Source organism: Chelonoidis abingdonii, chromosome 3 (assembly GCF_003597395.2).
Source record: "Chelonoidis abingdonii isolate Lonesome George chromosome 3, CheloAbing_2.0, whole genome shotgun sequence".
NCBI classification, from domain to species: Eukaryota; Metazoa; Chordata; order Testudines; family Testudinidae; genus Chelonoidis; species Chelonoidis abingdonii.
In genome coordinates, this window is record NC_133771.1 from 155440025 (window position 1) to 155466929 (window position 26905).

The 26905-nt window shown below is 51.9% G+C and overlaps 1 protein-coding gene across 6 annotated transcripts; it reads right to left on the reverse strand.

Annotated features, from left to right (window-relative positions):
• On the reverse strand, positions 1-26905 carry AARS2 (alanyl-tRNA synthetase 2, mitochondrial). 6 transcript variants are annotated; one of them, XR_012655600.1, is made up of 22 exons: positions 26662-26905; positions 25386-25574; positions 23971-24116; positions 21561-21755; positions 20963-21107; positions 20227-20372; positions 19632-19740; positions 18481-18519; positions 17211-17322; positions 15898-16025; positions 13884-14034; positions 9829-9998; positions 8197-8310; positions 7533-7673; positions 6517-6654; positions 5947-6056; positions 5585-5693; positions 3082-3204; positions 2615-2725; positions 1578-1731; positions 1139-1249; positions 1-655 (listed from the first exon to the last, which is right to left on the reverse strand). XR_012655600.1 is itself a non-coding variant. In XM_032770743.2 (22 exons), the coding sequence occupies exons 1-22, from the start codon at positions 26887-26889 to the stop codon at positions 491-493; spliced, it is 2964 nt and encodes a 987-aa protein (XP_032626634.1). In that variant the 5' UTR covers positions 26890-26905; the 3' UTR covers positions 1-490. The 6 variants fall into 6 exon arrangements, 5 of the variants coding, with proteins under 5 accessions (XP_032626634.1, XP_032626635.1, XP_032626636.1 ...); XM_032770743.2 differs by having other exon boundaries at positions 1578-1661; XM_032770744.2 differs by having other exon boundaries at positions 1131-1249; positions 1578-1661.

Here is a 26905-nt window from a genome sequence, read left to right on the forward strand (position 1 = left end):
TCAGCCAATCTCAGTTCTTTATTAGCTTCAGGATACCATTGCACAGTTCCCCTTCTCCCCCACAGAGCTTCCTTGTGAGTGTGGCTCACATGGCGGTAAATCTCTCCCAGCCATGGCACAGGATCACCCCTCTAGCAGCCACAACCTCCCTGCAAGCCAGAGAAAAACTGGCTCCTTCTGTGACAATCCCCATGACTAGAAGCAGAGTCAGCTGCTTCCTCCAGTCAGTCCTATGGGGCAGGATGGTCGGCTGACTCTGGCCCCTATTCCTATGTTGACCCCCGGTGGCAGGAAGCCAGATATCCCTGATCCACAGTGCTTAGCAGCAGAGTTCAGCAATGGGCGCTGCTAAGCCACCCAAGACACAGGGCTGGTCAGAGGCTGAAATGTGATGCAGCAAAGGGACAGCTCTGTGGCAACATCCTTGAGACGGAGGCTGGCACCTCTGCTGGCTCCAGCTGAGCCCACAAAACAAGGAATCATCCTTACTTCACAGTCTACTCCGGGCAAACTCCAGTGCAGCAGTCAGGGCCCCCTGAAGGTCCTTGGTGTTTCCAGTACCCTTGGCAACAATGCCAGAGCCCCCTGCGTTGCCTCCCATGTGAGTACAGACAGCCAGGGCCCAGTCCGCAGCGGAAAATGTGGGCAGGGCACTCTGGGGAGAGACATGAGGAGAGAGGTTAGCCTGACTGCAGGCCAGGAGGCACCTTGGCCTGGATGGGGAAAGAAGGGTCCAAGAGGGCACGCGGGGCCTCCTCTCAGCACGCAGGCAGCCTGGGGTCCTTGCTCCCTGAGCTGGTAGGGACTGGTGGTCTGCCCTGCCCATGGCAGAGGTGGACCTCTTTCCTGACTCCTCCTCCTCCAGGCCAGAAGCACCAGGGCCACACCAGGCTTCCCCAGAGCCCCTGTATCTCATCATTGACTCCTCCAGATGACTAAGCAGCAGCACTGACAGGCTGCCAGCGGCAATCCCATATAGTCCTTGCTGGACGGTGTGTGCTGCAGCCCAGGGCTGGTCTCGCAAACAGGGCAGTTACTGGCCACACACTGAGCTACGAGCTCCCCCCACAACAGAATACAGATGGGCCATTAACCCTTTGCAGGCAGAGATTCCCAGTTGCAGCATGAACCTGCATACCTTGGACACCTGACAGGCACAGAGCACCTCGCCGGACGCCTGCGGGCTGAGCAGCAACACTGAAGCCCCAGGAGACTTGTCACAAAACTGGTTTACCACCTTCATGAGGATCTAGGAGAGGTATGGAGGGGCAGTGTCAGGAAGGGAGGGGAAGACTCCTGAGCAGATGACTAAGCCGATGAAATACTAGAGGAGGAGGTTACTGCACGGCCAGTGTGCTGCTCGGTAGAAAAGCTCAGCTTACTCTGCTCTCTGGCAGTTCTGCTACCTCACCCCCAAACTGCTCCAACCACTGCGCCAGTCCCTGCACCTCAATTCACCTGCCCCAGCCCCGATCCAGCTGTGTCAGCTCCATCAGGTTCCAGAGCCCAACCCTACTGACTTCCCCTGTGCTAGGGGACAAGGCAACTGCATGGAGAGATCACTCACAAACACTCACTGAGAGCGAGTCGGATGAGATGGTATCGATGATGACTGGCTGGTTGGAATGCTTCTCCAACAGGCCTTGCACCTTCTCTGCAGCCTGGAGGAGGAGAAACATGGGACTGTGGGAGACCACCCATGATGTGGGAAGATGGAGGGGACATCCAGCCCTGTCACAGGGAAGGGAATGCTGTCATGGGGCAGGGAGCTGTCAAACGCCATGGCAGGGGCCAGACTAAGCCCTGCAGACTGGAATCCCCTATCTACCCACCGAACAGGATATGGAAGCCACTCCCTGCCCACACACCTCAGCTGTGCCCTGCCCTGCCCCCCCACCCCAAGGGAGAGGGAAGTTCAGTCTGACCTCCCAGATATGTTTTGCAGAAATCAAGTGGTTAGCATTAGAGTTCCAAAAAGACTCCAGTTCCCAGAACTAGCTGCAGAGAAGATTCAATGACTAGCCACCATTCCTGGAGCATCCAATACAATCAGATTAACGAACAAGACACAGACTGCTGCCGGATGCCACATGAGCTAGGACAATAAGCAAGGGGCTGGGTGGGAGGAAGTCCCAGAGTCCAGTCCCTGCTCTGCCGCTAATGCTCTGTAGCCTGGGGAAGTCATTTTGAAGTTCTGTGTCTCAGTGTCACCACCTGTAACACTGGGGATAATGTCTACCTGCCTCTCAGTGGGGCAGGGGTTGTGAGAAAGCACTTACATGTTGTTTCTCCATCTTTGCAGTGCAGGGAGGTTGCCCCTGGTGAAAGGTTAGTTTCAGCATTTAAACCAAAATGGACAACTTGCAGTGTAGGTTAGGCAAATCAGCAACCAAAAGTGCAATATGGAACTTCTCCTACACAGCTGAAAATGGCCTGCCTCCCTTTCCCTCGCATTCCCAGGGACCTGATTTCTTGGAGAGGTCACTCTGATGAACAGAGTGGTTCTTGTGTAAGGAAAGATCAAGCTGAGAGAATCTGCCCATTCAGTGGAGAACAATCTGGTGGTCTTCAGCAGGCTGCAAAGCTGCCAGAGATCTTGCTGCTGCGTCCTTACCTGTCTGATTTCTAGTTTTCTAATTGCTGTGTTTGCTGCTCTCTGCAGGGCTTTGAGAATGGCCTGCAGTTCCCTTCTCTGCCACTGAGGCATTGCAGTGCTGCTGACCTCCTGGAAAACAAGCAGCTGCTTAAAAACACACCCCCACACACACCCTAAGGGTGTGTCAAGGGGGAAAGTGGTTTAATGATCTGGACATCATCTCTAAAGCTAGATCAGCTTTCCCCCTGCTGCCACCCCCTCCCCCGTTCCATGTGACCACAGGATTTCAGGCCATACACGCACTCGGAAGTGGACTGAGACCTCTCCAACTCCTTTCATGTCAGCCACCAAACAGATCATCAGGTGGTAGCAGCTTTCTGCTGCTGCTGACCTGGGTGAGAGTGGAACCTAGTGGTGGAGAGAGACATGACTTTGTATTTCAAACTCCTAGTGGGATACTTCTGCATAAGGAACACAGGACTCACTTCAGTCAGGTGGCCCACCTCCTTGGAGAGGCTCTGCACCTCAGGAAGGGAAGAGCTTCCCTGTTTCACCCGCGCAGAGAGCGAGTCCACTTCTTTAGCCAAGGACTGGCCTACTTCCCGGGCCTAGTAGAGCAAGAGAGACAGCCCTTCAGGAGAGACACACTCAGCAGGGACAGGAAAGAGCAGGTCGGGAATGGGTGAAATCACAGGCGTTAAACCTTCAAACTTCCAAGAGAACGACAGCTAGAAAGTGGGTTCTGTAATGGTTTGTGCTCTGTCACCAAGTGGCTCTTTTCTGGGGTTTTATTAGTGACAAACGGGTGAGTGTCTGAAATATCGAGGGTCTGGAAGACAATCTTTGCCATAGCTTTATAGCTGTTGATAAACAGGCCAGTTGTAGGGGACTGAGCCACTCACAGGACAGGTCCTTCAACAAACACTTCACAGCGCGTTTAAACGTGTGACAGCAACACCAGGGGCTCTGGCTGGAGAAGCTCTGAGCCCTGTCATTTGGGCTGTTTTTCACTAACAGATGCACTGTTGGGGTTGGAGACCTGTTAACTCTTCTAGCGCATCCACCTGGGAGCCAGTATAGGATTGCGTGGTGCATTTTCTACCTGCATTACCTAGTCTACTGTTAACATCCCAAATGGTGGGGCTCACAGATCTCTACTAGCAGGACTTTTTTTTCCCCTGATGACATCCTTTACTCTCCCAGCCTGGACTATCCTCTCCCTGCAGTGCCTCCATCTAACACCCAGGAGGAAGGAAACAGAATCCTACAGGGATCTGTGCCCATCCAGAGCTGAGGAGGAAGCCATGGAATTTGTCCCTGGAGAGTAGTGGGTATAAGACAGGGGTGGGCAAACTATGGCCTGCGTGCCAGATCTGGCCCATCAGGGCTTTGGATCCAGCCCGCGGGATTGCCAGCTCCCTGCCTGCCCTAGCACCGTGTCGCTCCTGGAAGCGGCCGGCACCACATCCCTATGGCTCCTGGGGGAGCAGGGAGCAGACACTTGCCCTCACCTGCAGACACCGTCCCTAGCAGCTCCCATTGGCCAGGAACGGGGAACCATGGCCAATGGGAGCTTCGGGGGAGGTACCCACAGGTGAGAGCAGCATGCAGAGCCCTCTGCCTCCCCTCCCCCACGGACGTGGTGCCGGCCACTTCCAGGAGCAGCGCACGGCCAGGGCAGGCAGGGAGCCTGCCTTAGCCCCGCTACGTGCTGCTGCCACCCCAGAGCCGCTCAAGGTAAGCGGCGTCAGACTGGAGCCCGCACCTGAACCTCTCCTGCACCCCAGCTCCCTGCCCTGAGACCCCTCTGGCACTCTGCACCCCCGCTGCACCCCAACCCCCTGCCCTGAGCTCCTTCCTGCACACTGCATCCCCTCCCACACCTCGCACTCCCTCGTGCACCCCAACTCCAGCCCTACGTTCATGGCCCTGCATGCAATTTTCTCACCCAGATGTGTCACTTGGGCCAAAAAGTTTGCCCACCCCTGGTGTAAGGGGATTGCTGGCACAGAGCAGGGACAGTGTTCTGCTCAGCCTGGCTACATTCCCTTGGCTTTGTGCCACCTTTGGCATCCGCGGGCTGATTAACATGCACATCCCTGATTGCAAGCCACTCACCTCAGCACCAAACACAACAGCACCCTGTGGGTGAATGTGAACCACTGACATGCGGCTTTGGGTCAGCGCTCCTAGCAAGCAGGGCAAGCGTGCCTTGCACCCTTCACTCCTCCACAGCGGGAGGAGACTTGTCAGGAATGCACAGGGGAAAATCAAACAGCAACAGATCTGCTGGGGTGGGTAAAGGATTGCAGTTCCATCAAGGAGAAATGTAATTTCCTGATGGGTGCACTCTCCTTGTACTGCTGCATGAGAGGAAATGGCAAGGGATGCCGAGTCCCTAACTTCCCGGTGCTCAAGCACATCGGGGCTTCCCACGCACAGAGTAACTAGGTCAATTGCTCTGCATGCAGACTTGCCAGCCAGGATCACTGCTGAGCAGGAGTCAAAGATCAAAGCCAAGAAGTAAAAATTGCTAGAATGAGACCAGAGCCCCATAAGCACAAGAGGTCAGCAGCTAAAAGCTGCTGTGATGTGAACTAAAACTAGGGCAGAGAGGATCAAACCATTAGACTCCTATCTGAGGCCTGGGTTTAAATCCCACCTGTGAAGAGAGGTTAAAGGGTTCCTGCTATTCAGTGCTGAATTATCATCTCAGAAGTGGTATTGCAGATCAGGAGTGAGGGGCATGGGCAGAGCCATGTGGAGCCCAGGATGGAAAGAAAGAGGGCTACAGAACACTGGTGAAGTGCAGTGGCAGAGCTGTCTGCACGTTGCAGGTGGGAGGGAGAAGATGGGGAGCTAAGAGGTTGCCGCAGGCCAGGTCTGAGGGGCATCAGCAGAGCTGGGGAGGGGGATGGGGAGGAGCACACGGCAACCCCCAGTTTCAGTGCCATCAAACCATGGAAATCTCAGCCTCCCTTGTCTCACCTGCTTGGCTTGCTCCCCAGTCACCGCGATGATGCGACTGATCCCTTTAACCAGCTGACGCTCGGAGGTGATGGTCAGATCCTGCACAGCTCCTGTCTGCAGTAAGTGCCTGTGAGGTGGACAGAGGAGAAATATCAGTGTGTGCCCATTGTCTAGATTCAGTATCAGCTTTCCAGCAGGGTGCCAGGTTTTGCTTTCAGCTCCCTCTGTCTTGATCAACATATCCTCCTCCGGCAGTCTAGGTACAGACTGTTTAGAGACCCTCAGTCCAGCCCTGCCTCTGGATCTGGATGCGAAGACAAGCCAGGAATATGCGCCCTGCCCCCACAAAGCTCTCTCTGGCACTACAGAAGAGCACTTACGTCCCACAGCACAGCTCCACAGAAGTCTGCATCGCAGCCTGAGAGTTGGGCATCAGTGCACTTTCTATGGGGACCCCCACGGATACCATCCTCACCGGATCTGGATACACCTGAGAGGAGAAAGGTCAGCTGCAACAAACAAGAGGATTCATGCGGCGTCACAGAACCAGTCAGTGCCTCAGGTCACAGCTGCTGCACCCCTCCCCAATGAGAGACCCCAGCAGATCCAGAGGCAGACAGAAGCACTGCTCCTCCCACAGGCTGATACACAGAGGGTTTGCTGTTCAGAAAGAACAATTGAGAGAGTGGATTAGTGAGACCACACTGCAGCTCCATGCCCACCTCCCTGTAGCAGGCAGCCTCCACATCACCAGACCTGAGCTGCCTGGGCACCCCCAGGAACATACCTTCATTCACCCATCTCTAGCGCACTTTCCTTTTCATGCTCTAGATGGAGATTCCCTGGTTAGGGGAGTCCATCGGTGTATGTCTCTTACGACCCTCATAACCCTTGTTGGGAGCTGCCCTCTGCTGAGGCCTGTGGGCTTATTACATGCCTTCCTACTGTACCTCATCCATGGTCCGGAGTCCCTGAATGCCACTTGCCAGTGCCAGGGGGACTTCCGCCATATAGACAATTTCATTCTGGTCAACCACTTCCTGGATCACACCTTCTACTTCCTGCAGCTGCTGCGTGGTCACTGGGGCCTGGGAGAGGAGATTATCCACCATCAAGAAACATCCCCTGAGGGGCACAGTATCAGGTGTCACAAAGGAGGAAGTGGTGTGTTAGAGCAGGAACCCTCAGTGCCAGGACTCCTGGGTTCTGTTCCCAGCTCCGTGTCAGATCTTGAATAAAATGCTTCCTCTCTGTGCCTGGTTTTCCCAGTGTGTAAATGGGGGTTGTGATCATCACGACCCTTCCCTCCCTGCTGCCCCACTCCGTGAAACAGGCCAGAATCAATCCAACAATGTTAGTAAAGTCCTTCAAGTGAGACACTACCCACATGCTAAGGATGAACTCACTGACTTTCCTCATCTGCCCCCAACAGCCTGTGTAACCAATTTGTACACCTTCCCCTTGCCCCAGGAAGGACGCCCTCAGAGCCTAAGGTATTGACACCATGTGCCCGCTAAAGCATGCTCCAGCACATACTATAATCAAGTCAGCAAGCCCAAGTCTGTGAGATCCCATCACTATCACCCCAGGACCCCCTTGCCAATCCTCTGAACCTCCAAACCCACCCACCCCTTCCCCCCCAGAGGTCACACTGGGCCCCAGTCAGAGCAGGGCTCATGTTACTTCAAGGGATTCATTTGAGCGTGTTGTCTCCTCTAGCCAAAGCCTGGCTTGACTCATATGGGACAATCCCATCACAAGAGACGGTGAAGCACAGCTAAAGCCCAGCCTCTGCTCCACCTGGGAGACACTCAGAAATGGCTGAAACAGACGAGGGACTCGAGTGTTTAGTTCTCCTGGACACAGGCAGGAGAAAGGAATCAAGAGGGCAATTTATACGGACAAGGGATGGTCCCCAGACCCTCGGGGACCCTTCCAGAGTGGGGTGCTTGGGGATCCCCATCACCTGGGTACTGAAGTCGAATCGCAGCTGCTCAGCAGTCATGTGGGACCCTCGCTGTTCTGTCTGGTCTCCTAGGACACGGCGGAGCGCAAAGCTCAGCAGATGGGTGGCGGTGTGGTTCACCATACAGGCCAGCCGCTGAGCCTGAAACCGCAGACATGCAGCAGGTCAAGCAGGAGGATCTCACAATTCTACTAGTGAGAGGGGAGGAAAGCGTGTGGGTGTATCCTAAGTGTCACAGAGTCCATGTGGGGACCCTGCATCATACAGGGGCTAGGGGAGGACAGGGGAAGAGAAGCATTAGTGTGTGCACAAATGGGGTATTGCAAACACATGAGGTGGATGTGACAGTTCAAGAACCCTCCTCAAGATCTGACTCCACTTGACTCCTCCCATGTGTCTGATCAGCACTGCAAAGACACTAGTGCTAGGCTAGATTCTGCCGGACAGGGTCCCATCCCCCTTTAGGGGACGGCAGACAGGACCCATAGGGAGCACCCTCCACACACCATTACATGAGGAGAAATGTCCTAATCCAAAACCGCAGGAGGATGGGAGACAGACAAAAGCACCGTTAAGCGGCAGCTCTTTGCTCTCAGTTGCTAAGTTCCACACACCACTCCCCAGCAGCAAGGCCAAGAAAGGGTTAAGAGCAGTGAGTCCTTACCTCATCCACAAAGAGTAGCACTTGATCCCCAGCCTGCAGGGTCTCGGGGGCTGTGACCTCATGGATCACGTAGCCACCGGAGAGCTGAACTGACTCCACCGGGAAGAGTACGTCCTCCAAGCAGAGAGAGAGAGAGAGAGAGAGGAGTGGTTAGCACAGACGCTCAACTCCCTGGCAGTACAGGGATTTTAGGGGAGTTCAATGGCTCGTGAAAGGTGTCTGACTTCACTGGAGACTGGAATCCCGCATCTATCCCCAGAACAGGTACAGGATGGGAATAGGCAGGGCAAGCGTCCTGCAAACACCATCCCATCCTCGCCACCAGCGTGCTTCAGCTCTGCCCAGGAGTTCCATCTCTATGGCCCTGTGGTTCCACGTGTCGCTGCTGAGGCTGCCAGCAAGCAGGGAGACAATGCCAGCTGTGAGCCTGATGTTCTGAGACATGGCCACTTGTCCCTTAGGAACTGGACTGAAGCCACTAACTCACTTCACACACACTTTCAGATTACTGGGCTGGATAAAGGGTAGGACAGACAGTAATTAATGTTACTAAATAGCACCCCCTTTGGCTTACGAAGGAGTAGCACTGATGAGTTCTGTAGAGCAGAGATCCCCAAAATGTGGGGCATGTCCTGGAACGTTCAGAGTGGGGGAGGGTGGTTCCCAGGTCAGCCCCCACTCCGCTCCCAGTTCTACTCCGGCCCTGCCCCCAGGAGTGGCCCAGGCTCCTGGCTGCAGCTCCAATCCTGGCCCTGGCCCCCTTACCGCTGTCTGCACGTGGCTCCCAGGAGCTGGACAGGACTAAGGGGGGTGGGGGTGTGACCCTAAAAAGTTTGGGGACCACTGCTGTAGCGGAATCCCAGCTGGTTTTCCCAGGCAGCATCAATGACATGGAGATGATTCTCAAGGCTGAGGGGGCAGGAAAAGGAGCTAGGTCACTAAATGGCTGAATCTAAGGTGCTGTATCCAGCTCAACTCCATAGGACTACAGTAGATTCTGCTTTTGCATTAGAATTCCCCAAAGAGGCTTCAGTTTCCTTCCCTCTGAGCCTCTTTATAAGGTTGAAGCAACATGCTTTGGAGGTGATGGCGCTGGACAATTCTCCCTAGTGCCTTTGAGAGAGAGAGAAGGGGAAGGGGAGAGAGTGAGCGCCAGGCTGGGCACCACTTATAGGTCTCTAGGGCTGGCCATGCAGAAGTTGCTCAGTCCAAGGACCTTTTGATGACTGATCAACTTCTCCATTTTCCTGGCCCAGCTGAGAAAGAAGGCAGCCTGTTGGAGGGAAAGGGGTGTGAAGGAGGAAGGGTCTCCTGCCACCCCCAGCACTTTCTGCTACAAACTGGGGCTAAAGAGAGAGGAATGGAATGACAAGGGCTAGAGAGACAGCCAGATGAGCCTGTCAGCTCCCTGAAATGATCTCTGCTCTGAGTCACTGGGCTTCTCCCAGACTGCAAGCACTGACCAGACCTAGTGCCCCGCTCAGCAAGCAGCTGAGAGAAGAGGAAGAACCTGAAGATGACAAGTTTGAGGACTCCAGCCAGCAGCCTAGTACAGCACAGAGGGATCACAGCTTCAGGAAGGTCATGCCTGGGCTGGTAGTAATTCCAGTCTCAGGTAGCAGGCAGACTCACCTGTTGTCCCAGGCGCACCAGGTAGCCCCGATCATGTGCCTGCCCTCCCTGTTCTGCATAGAAGCTGGTCCTGTCCAGGAGGACTCCGCAGTGCTGGCCTGCTCCAACCACCTTCTGAAGAGACTGATCTTTGTATAGCATCAAGACGGTGGCCTGGCACGGGCTAAATGCTGCAAAGGGTAAGAACAAGTCAGTAATGTGCATCAGCCTCCCACTTCTCTGTCTTCCCTTGGAAGCACAGGGGGTTTTGACTGATCCACCAGGTCACCCCGGAGCCCTTCCACCCCACACAGAGTCCAGAGTCTGTGCAACGGGAGGAAGCCTCAGTTAATCTCAGAACCCTGGCAGCATTCAGGGTATTATAAAATCAGGCACTTCACTCTCTGGGAAGAGAGCTGGAGCCAAGATACTGACAAAAAGGAAGGAAAGGTTCATGATTATTTTGTAACAAAACCTACCACTTCACGGTTTCCACTCTGCTGCCTCCTGAGACCACATGGGATTTCACAGCCACAGAGGGGACAGAGCTCAGTACCTCCTGCTCCAAAAGCCCAGGACTCCCCCAAATCTGTTAACAGGCAATGGGTCCCCAGGGGGCCAGCCCCAACCATGATTTGATTAAGTGCCATCTGGGTCACCATTCTGCTCTAATTAATGTCGCTGCTTCACTACTGAATGCAAACTCCAGGCACAAAATACAAGAAATTCACCACGAGCCTCCTGCAGCTGCAAGACATGTACATTTTTCCTGTGCATTAAGCAGATGGTGTTACTGCACCTAGTAGGCCATTAACACCATACATAATGTGGGAATGTTGGCAATTAATTTGGCAGTTGATCTTTGATTATCAGCAGGTAAGAACGCCCAGTGGTCTGTGATGGGATGTTAGATGGGTTGGGATCTGAGTTACTGCAGAGAATTCTTTCCTGGGTGCTGGCTGGTGAGTCTTGCCCACATGCTCAGGGTTTAGCTGATCGCCATATTTGGGGTCAGGAAGGAATTTTCCTCCAGGGCTGATTGGCAGTGGCCCTGGAGGTTTTTCGCCTTCCTCTGCAGCATAGGGCACGGGTCACTTTCTGGAGGATTCTCTGCAGCCTGAGGGTCTTCAAACCACAATTTGAGGACGTCAATAACTCAGACATAGGTTAGGGGGTTGTTATAGAAGTGGATGGGTAAGATTCTGTGGCCTGCATTGTGCAGGGGGTCAGACTAGATGATCATAATGGTCCTTTCTGACCTTAAAGTCTATGAATTTCCTCACCTGTCCATCTGCAATCTCAACTGCATTGACAACTCCTCCCCATCCCTCAGTCTAGTGTCATGCATTGGGTGGTTACTTATATAAGTGGTACAGGCCTGTTTGGCTATGGGATCACACTGTGTACTCCATCCCCAAATTACGAGTCTAGGCTGCTCCCTGGATGCTGAGCGTCTATAGCCCACAAGAGGACGCGGTTAGAAGTGACTGTGCAAAACAATAATCACATGTAGCCAGCCAGGGGCAGAGGGACAAGGTTAAAACCTGACTGGATAAACTGCACCTTGCACCAGCTGAGATAGAGCACTCAGTCGCCAATGATAGGTTAGCAAAGGGGATGAACTACTTAGTCTCCAACGACAGACCCTGGGTTACATGGTGTCCCTGCTAGGCAGCAGCAACAAATTCCATCACCACTAACCCACACTCATGTGAGACTCTGGCAGTGTCAATCCACTGAGTGCAAGCACTAACTCTAGGCTTCAAAACCATTTCCAAGAGGTGTGCACACTTGATTCATCTTCAACCTTCTTGAAGTACCAGAAAAAAAACTATGCTCAGAAAAATTACATTGCTTCAGGTAATGAGAGTGAGAGAGAGAGAAGTGAGCACCACAGGAGAGATGTTTGCAGAAGCACAAAGAGCTGCTGCAGTGGGGCAAGCTGACTTGCAGGGATGAAGAGCAAAGCCCCAATCTTCCTCAGCAGCTGAGAAGGGGACAAAGGGTCAGGGGTGGTTATAAAGGAAGAGAAAGTTTCTGGAGGGGAGTCTTGAACTTCTTCACAGTATAGGCCCCATATTAACAGGGGGAATGTTTCAGGTGCAACCTCGCCCACTCATGGCTATATTGAACACCTACTCTGTGTGGCACCTAGGGCAATCACTGTCACAAAAAAGCAACAGGAAGAGAGCACTGGGAGGTTTCTAGCTTATCAGTGAGGTAGCAGTGGGAAATAAGGAGCCAGCACCATGTGATCAGCTAGCACTCTAGGGGCCACCAGCAAGCTGAGAACATCTGGGTCCACACTACGAGAAAGCTCCAGTCCGCCGGCGGAAGTGGCTGAGAGACAGACAGGTAGCTCTTCACATCAGGGAACCAGAGACATTAAGGTTCATCTCACTGCAGAGGTAACTCAAGTGATCTACTTGAGAGTGACTCCTCTCGAGTTGGCCTAGCTTGAGTGAGAGCAGCTACATTGCAAAACAACACCGGAGTTGCTGAGCGCTCACCAGTGCTGCACTCCTTCAGTGCGTGAGGAGTGCAGCAACACTTAGTGTCTGGCATTAAGACCTGGTCTACACTTCAAAATTAGATCGACCTAGGAGTTGCTCAGGGTCGGGGAAATCGTTGCGCCATAGTTAGACTGACCTAACCCTGGGTGTAGATGCAGCTAGATTGGTGGAAGAATTCTTCTGTTGACTTAATGGCCATCTCTCACAGAGGCGGATTAACTACATCCATGGAAAAAATGCTCCTGTCGATGCAGGAAGTGTCTGCTATGGTGCTACAGCTGTAGTTCTGCACCTCTAGAGCTGCAGTGTAGACATACCCTAAGACTGCTGATTCCTGGTGCTATGGTAAGCTGAAGTGCTCCGTGAATTCTTTCCCAGTGTGGGAGAACTTGTTGGTCTTTTCTGGGCACCCGGGGGAATTGTGAGAAGGCACTGGAGGACCAGGGGCACCTGAGTGGAGCTAGCTTGCATCCACACCATGCGGTGGTTGTGTTAGTGGCTGATGATTTGTGCTCGTTGGAGCTTTAGTCTATACCCCCTCATGGGCAGCCGACTCAAGCGAAAAGCACCACAACTACAGTTAGGGGGCGTGTGTAGGGATAGGACTCAAGTGAGGGACACCTGAGGGACTTGAGTTAATTCTGACAACGCCCTCTGACAAACCACCTGAACACGTAGGCATGTTCATGTATTAAGAGCAGACCTGTAGGCAGAACATGTAGGCAAAGGACATGTATTAAGAGCAGACCTGGACTCAGCAAATGGGCCAGGTCGGGATGGGGTGCACTCGCACTCCTAACACCGCCAGGGTCAGTCTCATGATGATGTGTCTCATTAACCAAGCCCCAATGGGAAAGGGCTACAGCTCAGATTCCTGCCCAGGGATTCTCAGCAGGAGCCTGAGACTAACGTCCAGCTGATGACCAGCAACAGCTCAGCTTCACATTCCTTCAATAGGGCCAAGGCTTCCAAAACTGCATTAAACTATATGTAAAGTAGCAGGGGCATCTAGTGGCCAGCTGCTGTAATGGCAGGTACCGAGGTGTGTGTTCCTCCCACTCTGCCACAAATGTAAAAAACTAGAGATTTAAGGAAAGAACCTACCCACCTGAACCCTTAACAGCATGGGCCTCCCCAGCTAAGATATGTTTACCATGCCTAGCACCCACCATCCCAGTCCCCACTCCTCCAGATAGGCTGACTGCCAGCAACCCGAACCCCCGTCTCCAACAACCCCACACCTAATACAATTCATCTACATCGCTGGATAACAGCAATTAACTCTCAAGCTCAGCAACCATCACAGAACCATATTGTGAGGATGTGTTCAGTGGACATGCATATGACCTGCTTCGTGCTCTTGGCCACAGGCTGAGGAGGGAGATAATATGCAAGTTCACATTCCATACAGGGCACTCTACAGCATGCCTGAGATCATAACTCCCCTTGTAGGCATGGAGGTTAGCTGGTTAGATTCATCCCTAAGTGGTTCCCAGGCGATGAATTGGACACTGCCCTCCCTCCACCCCATGCAGGCTCTTTGGGCCATGCCTCGGCTCGTACCATATCTCCCGTCCTGCCCGAGTGTGTAGGCGTATTTTGGCGAGTCGTCAGTAGCAGGCACGCCATCCCTCTGCAGCTGAGCCAGCGAATGCACATCCAATCGCACGCCGGAGCCTTCCAGTTGTTCTGCCTGCTGGGTCCGAGCTTTCTGCTATACAAGTGTGAAGACAAAGCCTGATTTGGGGGCACCCTAGGAGTACCTGCTCCACACGGTTAGTGGCTGTGGCCTTTGACTTTGTGGCAGTAGATCATCCCTGTAACACACACAGTCAAATCTGTGCTGCACCAGGAGGTAATTAATACCAGGCTGCTACTACACCTGAGTCCCCCACCAGGCACTCAGCACTGCTGCACTGCCCTGCACCATCCTCCAGGGGAGTCACAAGCACCAGCTAATGTATGCTTTTCCTGCACAGCGCAGTCCTGCATACACACCCCTGAGGCTGAAGGCCTTGATTTATCCACAACATGGGGGGGGGGGGGGGTGGCAATACAAACCGCATCCCAATCCCTGCATGCTGCCCCATCGGTGGGCCACTTTCCTGCCCTGGATAACTCCACTTCTGTTAACTCTTCGCCACTCATTCAGTGCTTGCCCTCTCTGCTGAGCTCATCGCCACTGTGATGATGGCTTTTGTAAAGTGTCCACTAGAAACTGGCTTGAAAAAGTCACCAGCCAAATAGCTGTCAGAGGGCTTACAGTTTTCAGTCACTACTGACCCAAGCTGGAGTCACAAGAATGGCCATACTGTCCCACACCAATGGTCCATCTAGCCCAGTATCTTGTCTTCCAACAGAGGCCATTGCCACATGCTTGAAAAGGAATGAATAGAACAGGACAATCAAATGATCCATCCCCCATTGTCCAGCCCCAGCATCTGGCAGTCGGAGGCCTAAGGATACCCAGAGCATGGGGTTGTGTGCCTGACCATCTTGGCTAAGAGCCACTGATGGACCTATCCTGCATGGACTCATCTAATTCCCTTTTGAATCCAGTTACAGTTTTTTAATCCAAAACACCCCTGGCAACGAGTTCAATAAGATGACTGTGGTTTGTGTGAAGAAGCACTTCCTTTTGCTTGTTTTAAAACTGCTGCCTATTTATTTAATTGGATTACCCCTGCTTCTTGTGTTATGTGACGGGATAAATAACACTTCCTTATTCACTTTCTCCACACCAGTCACGATTTTATAGACCTCTATAATGTCTGTCCTTAGTCATTGCTTTTCTAAGATGAATTGTCCCAGTCTTTTTAATCTCTCCTCATATGGAAGCTGTTCCATCCCCTTAATCATTTTTGTCTGTCCTTCTCTCTACCTTTTTTATTTCTAATGTATCCTTTTTGAGATGGGGCGACCAGAACTGCACACAGTATTCAAGATGTGGGCTTACCATGGATTTATATAGAGGCAATGTGATATTCTCTGTCTTATTACCTATCCCTTTCCCAATGATTCCCAACATCCTGTTCGCTTTTTTGACTGCTGCTGCACATTGAGTAGATGTTTTCGGAGAACTATCCACAATGACTCCAAGGTCTCTTTCTTGAGTGCTAACAGCTAATTTAGACCCCATCATTTTGTATGTATAGTTGGGATTATGTTTTCCAATGTGTATTACTTAGCACTTATCAAAATTACATTTCATCGTCATTTTGTTGCCCTGTCACCCAGTTAGAGATCCTTTTGTAACTCTTTACAGTCTGCTTTGGACTTAACTATCTTGAGTAATTTCGTATCACCTGCAAGCTTTGCCACCTCACCGTTTACCCCCTTTCTCCAGATCATTTATGAGTATCTTTAACAGCACTGGTCCCAGTGAAGATCCCTGGGGGACACTGCTGCAAACCCCTGAGCAAGAGGAGAAAGGCATTCCATGATTTTGATGGACTATAGAAGTGATGGAGAACACCTGCAGTGGATTTAAAGTACACATGGGAACCCTGACCAGAAAGAATACGGCATTAGCCACAGGGATGGAGGCTTGCATGGGAGGCAGGGTTTTGTATCCTACCTTAGCATCTTCCTGGGCTAGCTGGTCCAAAGCTGCCCAGTCCAATTGGATCCCCTTTTCTTCAATCATCAAGCCAATCAAATCTAAGGGAAACCCCAAGTTTCCATAGAGAGACCAGGCCACCTCCGCTGCAGAGAGACAAGAATGAGAACACAAACTCTAGGTGGCCATGGAGAGAACACACAGCAGGGTCATGGAGGGAATCTCTTGCTTTTTCTGGGGGTAGGGTGTGTATGTGGGTGTCTTCACATCCCTAATGAGATACTCAGAATCCCCCCCAATCTGTGCAGCCAACAAGGACTGGCTGCCCATTTCATCCCATCAGCAGTACTCTAAAAATCACAGGGATTCCAACCCTCAGATCCCTTGGGACTGTGAGAACAGATGTTTCCATATAGGTTTGAAAGCATTTGCTCCCATAAGCAGGACAATGTGGTGCATCTTGCCGCTGTCTCATTAGGTACACTCAAGAGCTCAGCGGAGCACGTGCCCACAGGAAGGCCTCACCACAGTGGCAGGGTGTTCCAAACACAGGTAAAGTGAGCCGTATCAGCACACAGTCCTGAGTCATACAAGAAAGGGTGTCAGCTGGAACTCCACCATTGCCTTATGCTACCAAGTACTGAATCACACAGATTAGTGAGTAGGTGGCGAGAAGTTGGTTCAAATCTGCTCACGCAGGAAAGGGTTAAGCCACACTCAAACATGCTCCTCCATGTGGGTACTGCGTTAGCTGTTCTACCTTTGTATTTGTTTGCAGCTGGTCACTGCAGCACCTACGAACCAAACGGGCCCCTTTAGCAGTGACAAGCGCCTGTTTGCTCTGGTGAGCAAAGCATTGAGGCAGTCTTCTCAGAAGTGTTTGCGAGATGGGGAGTGCCAGTGATGGAGCAGCAGCACCTGCTTCGCAGTACCAGCTCAGAGCATGGGGCTGGTACTGTACTGCCCCATGGCAAGGCAGCAGGAAGGCAAGCATCCATCGTAGCTCTGATTTGGAAGTTGGGAGGAATTCTGATTCTTTGTCTGGGGCAGAAGGGAAGGAGGGGTCATTCAGTGTAGACCTGTAGCCTAATACTGCCCAGCGTTCAGCACAAAGACAGAAACAGCAGGCCACCAGCTGTGGGGAGGGTGCCTGCTTCCAAAGCTCTCTCCTCCTTAGCCCAAAGGGCCCAACACAGTCCAGCACTCGCCTGAGACACCCTGGCAACATGAGTCCAAGCCACCCTTAACCACTGGCAGATGCCAGCTGCTGCTCCTCCACCCCTCCCGCTGCACTCCCCCTCCCATCCCAGCGGAATCAGGGAGGGACTCACCTGGGAAGAGCTTGGAGGGACCCATCTGCTGCAGAGTCCTGTCAATGATACGCCGCCCCCGCAGGAGGGAAGAGAGAAATGCAGCCTCATTGTCATTGATAATATTCATAATCTGCAGGAAGAGGCGGAGCAGATTCAGCCTCCTTCCCTGTGGGTGAGGTCTACCACTGCTTGGCTCAGCCCAGCCACCAGAACCCAGCCCACCACATGGCTGGGAATGGGAAGAGTGGGTGCCAAAGAAGGCTGCTGCATTTGCTATCACTGTCCATCTCCTATACCTCAGCTCTGGGATCATGGCTTGCAACCAGAGCCAGCTCCAGCTTTTTTGCCGCCACAAGCGGTGAGGCCGGGGGGAGCCGCGATTGTCAGCACTTCGGCGGCAGCCCTACTGCACCACTTCATTCTTTGGTGGCAATTCGGTGACGGGTCCTTCGCTCTGAAGGGGACTGAGGGACCCGCCGCCGAAGACCCGGATGTGCCACCCCAAGCACCTGCTTCTTTTGCTAATGCCTGGAGCTGGCCCTGCTTGCAACAAGGAAATAGTTACCTGGGGCAGCTGCCTGTTGAGAGAGACCAGAGATCAGGCTAACAAGGCACTCCAGGCAGGTCATCCACATTTGCAAGCCAATGAAAATTCTGCATGAGGTGCCCAGGCTTAGAACAGCAGTGCACGCCGCTGGTCAGGACTGAGGGGCATCAGCAGAGCTGGGCAGGGAGGAAGCTTGTAAAACAGCTGCCCTTATGATTCCCAAGCATCTAGTTCCCTCTTTAGCTACATAAATATTGATGTTACCACTGGAAGGGCAAAGGGTTCCTATGCTGGGAGGGGAACCAGGCTCATGGGCACATGGCCCATCTAAGGCCTGGGCTTTACCTTAGTTCTGTAATCATAGGGGCTACTGGGCTTCCCTGGGCACCAACCAGCCAATCCTGGCATAGGAGAGATCCCTTCAAGATCAACAGTCAGCACCCACAGGAGAGTCCACAACATGCCCCTGCTAGTTCCCAACTCTGCATGCAGTATCTGTGTCCATGCTCTGTATATCTGCGCCCCATCCCCTCCCTCTGAGAACATGGCCATGCTGGGGGTATGGCAAACTCATCCGCCCACATCCCAAAGAGATGAATCCCCCGCCCCTACTCCACTTTGATAGCATGCTAGGGGCTGCAGTGCAGCACTTCCAAGAGGTCAGGGATAACTAAAGAGGCTGGTAATGATTCCCATGATGTGTTACTAAAGCTTCTCTCCAGCAGATTCCATGCTGCTCACCTGATCTGTATTCTTCCTCAGCTCCGGATAGGCATCTCCCTGCAGAGCAAATTTCACCGAGCATCAGGAAACAGCTGTATGCAGTGTCAGTACACCACCACTCCTCCCTACCTGGGGACATGGATCAGTCTGAGCCCCACCCAATATATCCTTTGCACTGGCCCTCTCCCAGATGGCCCCATCTCAGGGATGGGTCTGGGCTAGTCAGATGCCTCTGCATATCTACTGCACCTTCATCTGAGGCTCTCAAAGCACCCTGCAAGTATTAAAGAAGCGTCTCACCTCCCTATAAGTTCTAGCCCCCCATTTTATAGTTGGGGAAACTGAGGCACAGAGCGAGGCAGTGACTTGCTCACGTGCAGACATTGTCAACAGCAGAGCCAGGAACAGAACCACTTGTTCCACCTCCAAATCCCCTGGTCTAACCACTTTACACCTTGCATCCCAGACAGAACAAATCTTAATTAATTGATACTTTCTGGACTTCCTTGTGACTCTGGGTGGCAGGTTCCTCACTGATACGAAGGCAGTGTTTGTTTGGTGGAAGAGGAGGAAGACAGCACCAATGCACAGCCTCAAATACATTTTCCTAGATTGGGATCACACTTTGACTAATAGCTACTGTTTCACAGCCACCTCTCCAGCCCTTTGCTGTTGCATGGATTCCACCTCTCCTCCCATTCGCTGTTGCATGACATCTCATCTCTGTGGCAACTCCAGCAAATGCTTATGTGCAAATGTAACATTAGGAAAATATTCAATGTATTTTTAATTTCTTTTCGTAGGATTTAGCAGGAAGAAACAAAAGGGAGGAGAGCAAGCACCATATGACCAGCCAGCTTTCTAGAGACCAGTTTGGGAACCACCACGCTAGAGAAGTGTCTATGCTGGCAGCCCATCTCTCTTCTTTCACACTCACGCATCATGCTTGTGCTGAACGTATTGTTTATCACAACAGGCCCTGAGCCTACAGAAATAAGGCTGAGTGTCATTGGGATAAACATCTCACAGATTCAGAGATCACCGCTGGTATAGTCTTCTGGCGCAAGCACTGCCAAGAGAAACTACTCCAGTTGGGAAATATTTGGCTGTATGAGACCCTGGCTGATAACCAAATCTCCCTCCCCACAAGAAGAGCCCTTTATACTTACCAGAACTTCCACCACGGCAGGAACCAAGCTGGCCAGGAACCCAGGCGGAGCATGGAGAACTTCAAAGCAAAACCGGACAGCCCTGCGCAGGATGCGGCGCAGCACCAGCCTGCAGACGGGGAGGATTCCTAAGACAGCCATATGAGTAGTCCCAACTAGCTCCCCTTCCTTGCCCATCCCCCTCCATGACCCACTCACAAGCCAGCTCCCTCCTCTCTACCCATTCCCTTACCCAAATCAGCTCACTCTTTTTGCCCAGATCCCTGCACACAAAGCCAACTCCCCATCCTGCCCAGGTCTCCCCACATGCATAAACCAACTCTGCCTTCTCCACCCATATTCCCACACACAAACCCGAATGCCAGCTCCCCTTGCCCTGCCCACGCCAGCTTCCCCTACCTCACACTTATTCCATCTGATCCCTAAAGAGCCAACTCTGCATAACCACACCAGTTTCTCCATGCCCCTCCTGTCCTGTATCCCCTCTAGTCTCTCTCACCTCCACCTCACTCCACTCAACTCACCCACTCTCCCTCCATCCACTCTACTGCTGCTTGCACTCTCCTCCCCTCCCCCCATTATCATGCATCCTTACTCGGCCCCGGACATGCCAGGATACACGCCGTCGGCAATGCACACGGACAGGGTGCGCACGTGATCCGCCACCACACGGTAGGCCATGTTCACGGACCCGACATCGGCCTCCCCCACCAGGCCCTGGTACCCAGGCCCCCCGCAGCCCTGTGGAGCGGTGGGGATAGAAAAGGAGAAGTTTTAGTGGAGGCACCCAGCTCTGAATGGCATAGCTGCTCCAAAAGGCATTTGGCCATAAACTCTGCGTAATGTTGCTCTGGGTGGGTGTTCTCAGGGCTGACCCCTGGGAGGTTCCTGTCTCCTAATGCCAGGTATGTGTCCAATTCTCTTTCCACACTCATGCCAGTCTGCCCTGCATGCCAAGTGCACTCCACTAACACCTATCTGGCACATGAGAGACGAGGGCTCATGTATGTCAGAGGCATCGTGAAACCCAGGCTCTGGCCACTTGGGGCAAATAAAATCCGAGGCCATTTGTAACATGGGTTATCAACTCTGATGTCCTGGTTAAATTCCAACCTGGGAATTCTCTCCTGTCTCCCTAAACTCCCACTGTTCTTCAAAACTGGACATACGTCCTGTCCTAAGCTGCTGTGCAGCATTGCTGTGTATTGTTTGACAGCTGCTATGTCCCACCCAGAGGGGGCTGCATTTCAATGCTCAGCAAGTAACCTCTACACACACAGTGTGGGAAGTGCTTTAGGCTCAGCTGTGACCCCCAAGCAGCTGATCATCACCTTATGGATGGCATCCAGGATGGGGGTGAAGAGGTCTGTGTCGTAGTTGGAGCGTTTGCTCTGCAGAACCGTCACCAGCCTTTCTAGGCCCATCCCCGTGTCCACGTGGTGCTGGGGCAATGGACGCAGACTCCCATCAGTCTCTCTGGCAACACACCAGCCCCCATCCAAAACACAAGCCAGAGAAGCAAAAGTTAGTCTGAGGCCAAGTGCTGATCCATCTTGGTGGAGCTGGGAGGGGACACAGACTGGGGATGGAAGCAGCAGGGCAGCATGCAGGAAGGGGCACAGAGGTGTAGCTGCACCTGTTGAGTCACAGCAAAAGGGGGCAACCCCCGGGACATGACAAACAGGAGTAGCAGCAGGACAGGGGAGGTCTGTGAGACAAGGCAGAGATGGAAAAAGCAGCAGGGGAAGAGGGGACAGCGGTCAGGCCAAATGAGAGCAGTGGGGAGCTAGAGAAAGGCTCCTCCTTGCCCTGTATGCTGCCATCTGCTAGCGAGGAACAAGGGACTCCTCGAACATAAATGTCTTTAGTGAGGTACAAGTCTCATACTACGGAAATGAGCCTCTGGGGCAGCCCCCAGCAGCTCAGTACCTGCTGTATTGCATGAAGACCAGGTTCCAGATCTCCACCACATCAGGGCTGTCCTGGTTCACCAGTCCTGCCGCGTGCCTGCCGCCACCCACATGATCGTAGTGGATCTCGGTGCACGGGCCACAAGGGCCCGTCTCACCCATCTCCCAGAAGTTTTCCCTCAGTGGGAAAGGAAGCACATGACTGGGAGGCACCCTAAAAAGGAAAGCAGCAGAGTTGACAGGGCTAGGGTAGCAGATTGTTCCCTTCAGAGTACATGAGCCACAGGCTACCAGGGGTCAGGGAGAGGAGTCTGGGGGAATTCTCCTTCTGACTGTATTGCCATCTCACCTTCCAAACTCTATAGGGTTAACTTGCTTCTACTCATAGGGAGCTGAATTAGCTTCCCCCTACCCTTTTCTCCTAAATTAATGACATTCTATGCCAACAATGGCCACTGAGCAGAAACAAACTGAGTCACAGCACAGGGCACCCTGCTCACTGCTGAACTTGGCCAACAGACTCACTTTGGCACAAGCTGATGTGGGAGATACTTCTTCTTCCACTGGGTCAATCGATCAGTTTCCTTCACTGGAGCAAACTCCAAGGGTCAAGATCTGAAAAGGTGCTGAATAGGGCTAGAGAGAGAGAGGCATGGGGCCAAAGGACATGTGCTGCTGCCTTCCTGTACAAGCGACCCACACACACCAGCACTTCTCACCAATAAGCTTCTTCCCTGCCCTGGAGTAGGGTGGATTGATTTAAATCCTCAATTTTTATCAGCAGGTAGAAAACCTTGATTTAAACTTAAATCATCAATTTTAATTTTGTTTTGCATTTGTACTTTTTAAGTTATTTTCCTAAAGAAAGGCTGATTCTCATTGTTGGTAATCTTTAAAACAAGTTGATCTGCAACTTAATATAGCCTTTACGCTATATCCGGTGCTTCTTTTGGCTAATCTGGAGGATCCATTATACTTATGCACATATATTTAACCAATATATTATATATGTATATCTATCTATCTTAATGTATGCATATTCAGATTCTTAATTTAAAAATGTCTTTATTATTGTAGAAAATGATGCCTATTGCATTTTTTTATATACAATATGAAAATTATTTTTTTACTTGTGATTTGTGTCAAACTCAATTTGGATGGAAGTTCAAATTCAATTATTAATGCACAAAAACAGCATTTTAACTTTTTTGACTGAAAACAAGTGTGCTGGATACTTTTTTGTTATGTATCAAAAAGTTTATCAAAATGTTTTTCATTTAAAAACTAACTGATTTACTAAACAAAGGGAGTATTATTTGTAGTTAGTGAATTTAACTGATTGTTTCAGGTCACTATGTCGTTCAGGATTTTAGAACTAGTATATCTCATCCTCTCATACCTAATTTTTAGTATATTGGAAGAGGAAAACAAGCTTTCCTGCTTTTTCAACTCCCAGCTGAAAGTTAAGAAATCAATGTAATAGTCATTGAACTGAGCTACTTGAATAAACCGAAATGAAGAAAATATTATCTCTGCACCTGCAGAAGAGGCTTCTGCTGTCAAAAGTTATGGGCTTCGGCCAATGTGGCGGGAAGGGCGGGGGTTGGGGCTGCAGCCATGGGGAGCGGGGGAGGCTTCTCCGGAGCACCAGGACTCAGGCCTTTAGATCTGGGGAAAGCATGGGATTTGGGGCTTCAGCCCCATGGCTCCATTCCCAGTTTTAGTCCCGTGAGGTGTGTTGGGGCTTGTGGCTTTAGCTACAGGAGAAGAGCTGGGGATGAGACTGGTGCTCCCCTCATAGCTAAAGCCCCAAGCTCTGGCACCCACCACAGGGCTGAAGCGGGGAAGGGAGCCCTGGCACTCCCCACAGGGCTGAAGCCCTGAGCCCCACCCCTTGCCCAGTCCTGACCCTCCCCTTATCTTGCAGCGCCAACCTGGGGGGACCCAAAGCAGCCCACGGACATGGCAGTAAAGTATTTGCTTTTGTGTGTGTGTGTGTGTGTCTCCATTGCAGCCTGATTACCTCTGGTTCCAGAAGGTGCCCTGTTGTCCAGTAAGTCCGTAACTCTGGTGTTCATATCTTTAAGGTTCTACTGTACCATTGACTGTGGTAGTGGAATTGTGTGGACATCTTTACTAAGGACAGGACTGAGACCACCGGTCTCATTTCACACCGGCCAGATAGTAATCACTTGGACTAACCCACAGCTGCATTTGAAGTGGCAATCTAGGGGTAAGACATCTCAGGGCTGTCGGGCCACTACTGAATTCATAACAATCCAACTGAACTGGACTCAAATAAGACAGTCAAAGAAACGATGGATCCTTTTCGCTTCCACACCTGTATCCAACAGCTAAAGAGCAGGTGAGTCAACTTGCATCTCCCATCTCTGCCCATGACACCCGTCCCACTTCTCTCACACACTTACCCTAGGCTGAGCCATATGTCCCTGCTTTCCTCATCTGGGCTCAAACCCAGTGAGGCATCTCCTCCAAAATAGGTGATGTAGAGATGGTCTTTTGGGATCTCATAGATCTGTGTTAGGAGCTCCCATGCCATGCCACATGCTTCCTCCTGAATGGAGTGAGGAAAAACAAAGCAAAGCACAGCTATTCAGGAGCACCCAGGTGAGAAACTCCAACTTAAGCATCAGGGGTAGAAGGAAAGGGAATCATACACTCAAGAAGCTAGTCTTGGCTGCACTCTCCCTTTGCCATTCCATAGCATATCACAGAGTGTTAAGGGGCTAGGCCACCAAGGCAGGCCTTCAGGTATCTAAGTAAGGCAAGTTATTACCTTCCTACTGGTGACCTGAGTATCCCAGGATGGCCTGTCCAATAGGTGGAGCACTGTGAGTTGTACCCTCTTGCAATGGGGACAATCTTGATGAGTAAGTCAACAAGGGGGACATTAGCACTGTCATGGTGACATTTGAAGTGCGGATGTCTGTTCCCCAGGAATTAGGCTGCAACCTCTACCCCAATTTGGGTCCCAGATTCCATAGCCCTTTCCACGAACCATGCATTTCTTAGCCCAAATCATCTGAAGCTGGCACCATTTTCTTTGGCTAATTCCTAGAGCAGAGATTCTCAAACTTCACTGCACCATGATTCCCTTCTGACAACAAAAATTAATCCACACCCTAGGAGTGGGGACTGAAGACCGAGCCCTGCTGCCCTGGGCGGGGGTGCAAAAGCTGACGGCCAAGACCTTCTGCCTGGGCAGTGGGGCTTGGGCTTTAGACTTGCTGGGGCCAATGGCCAACAACAGTCTTGGCAACCCCATTCAAATGGGGTTGTGGCCCACTAGGGTCCCAACCCACAGTTTGAGAAACCCTGTCCTAGAGGTAAGTATCCAATTCAGGGTTCCCTTCGGAGGTGCACTGTTTAAACCCGGGAGGTCAGCAAACCTTTTCCTAATATGGATCATATTTTAAACCAGAGATTATTTCATGGAATCCTTCCCTCCCATTTGGTGTCACCCATCCTCATCACCTGCCACTCCATTTGCCATCACATACCATTTTTATGACAACTACACAAATTGCCATTTTCATGGAAGAATTAGCTAAATATTTAATGTATTGGTAGCTTCTTTTAATGTGATTTGGAAGTTGGAAAATCAGCCACTCTCCACAGAATGACAGCATGTGCTCTGCTGACTATGATTAGGAACCTTTGGTTTAAATCATGGAACTTGCAGCAAAAAAATCTCAAGCTCATCAGAGCAGCTGAAAGAACATGTCTGGTATAATTATTTTTTTTACAGTGCCACAGGGTGCACTTGACACTTTACAGCAAAACCTGATCCCTGCCCTAAGGAGCTCATGCTCTAGTATCTCACTTTGAAGTAATCCCCAAAGGACCAGTTCCCCAGCATCTCAAAGAAGGTGTGGTGGTAAACATCTCGGCCCACATCATCCAAATCATTGTGCTTCCCACCAGCGCGAACACATTTCTGGCTGTTCACCACACGCTGGTACTGTGCCAGTTCACTTCGGGGATGTGCTGTGCCCAGGAAAATGGGCTTGAACTATAAGGGAACACAAAGAAAATCATGCCATGTTCATACAGTTTCACAGAGATGCATCTGTTTCCATGAAATATGTCAGAAAGGCTTGAGAGACATTCTTTGGCTGTGTGGTTAGTGCACTGGCATAGAAGATAGGAGACTCAGATTCAAGTCACTGATTCAGAGAGCAGAGTTTTTCATCCTAAATCAAGGCAGAGCGGGACTTGAACCTGAGAGTCTCCCACAGGCCCCCTCCCAAACACATTCCATGTTTGTGGAAAACATTCCAAAGGTTTCATTTTCAGTCCAAGGTGGAAAACTTCAAAAGGCATTGAGAAGCAAAATTTTCAACTCTAATGGGAGACTAAGCGCTACATATTGCACTGGTCCCCATGGCAGACAAACTTAAGGATAGGCTAGTGATCCAGGCACTGAACTGGGATCCAAGAGACCTGGATTCAATTCCCAGCTCAGACACAGACTGTGTGTGAGACCCTGAATAAATCAGTCAGTCAGGCAGGGGCAGCCCTCTCCTGCCTCACAGGGGTGTTCCCTACAATGACAGTGAGGCACCTAGATGCTATGCTATTTTTTATTACAGAGAGATGCAATGGGGTGAACTACATGCACAATGGATTCATGGGTACTACCCAGAGAAGCAGCTGTAGTCCTTTGCCCTGATGCAGTATGCCACCCTCACAGCTAAGGATAGATCTGAAGAAGTGGGTTTTTTACCCATGAAAGCTTATCCCCAAATAAATCTGTTAGCCTTTAAGATGCCAGTGGACTCCTCCCTGTTTTTGTGGGTACAGACCAACACAGCTACCCCTCTGATAGCTAAGGATGAGTAACTACACCAGCTCTTGTGGCTGGCCACACCACTCATCAGCCAGGTGCTTGGGGGGGAACGGACACCAGGGACTACAGCTCTGGGGCTGCTAAGAGCTCCCCCGGCAGCGAAGATGCGGTTGCGAGATGACCGCGGCTCTGGCCAGTGTCAGGCAGCCCCGGGGCTCGGGTACGGCGCAGCAGCTACAGCCGGGAACCCAGGGTGGGGGCCGCGTCAGCCCCTGGAGCCGCCTGTCTGCAGGCTCGGGACCCGCCCCACCTGGTTCATGCCCGCGTTGACGAAGAGGAGCCCGGGGTCCCCGCGGGGCCGCACGGGGGCCGAGGGCACCAGCCGGTGTCCGTGCTGCTCCTGGAAAAAGCGGAGAAAGGCCTGGCGGACCTGCCCGGCCGGGGGGCAGGCGGCGGCGGAGCGAGCCCGGCAGAAGCCGCAGCGCAAACCCGGGGGGACCCGGAGCAGCCCCCGCATATGCCCTGCTGCCGCCGCCATCTTAACTGTGGGCGGA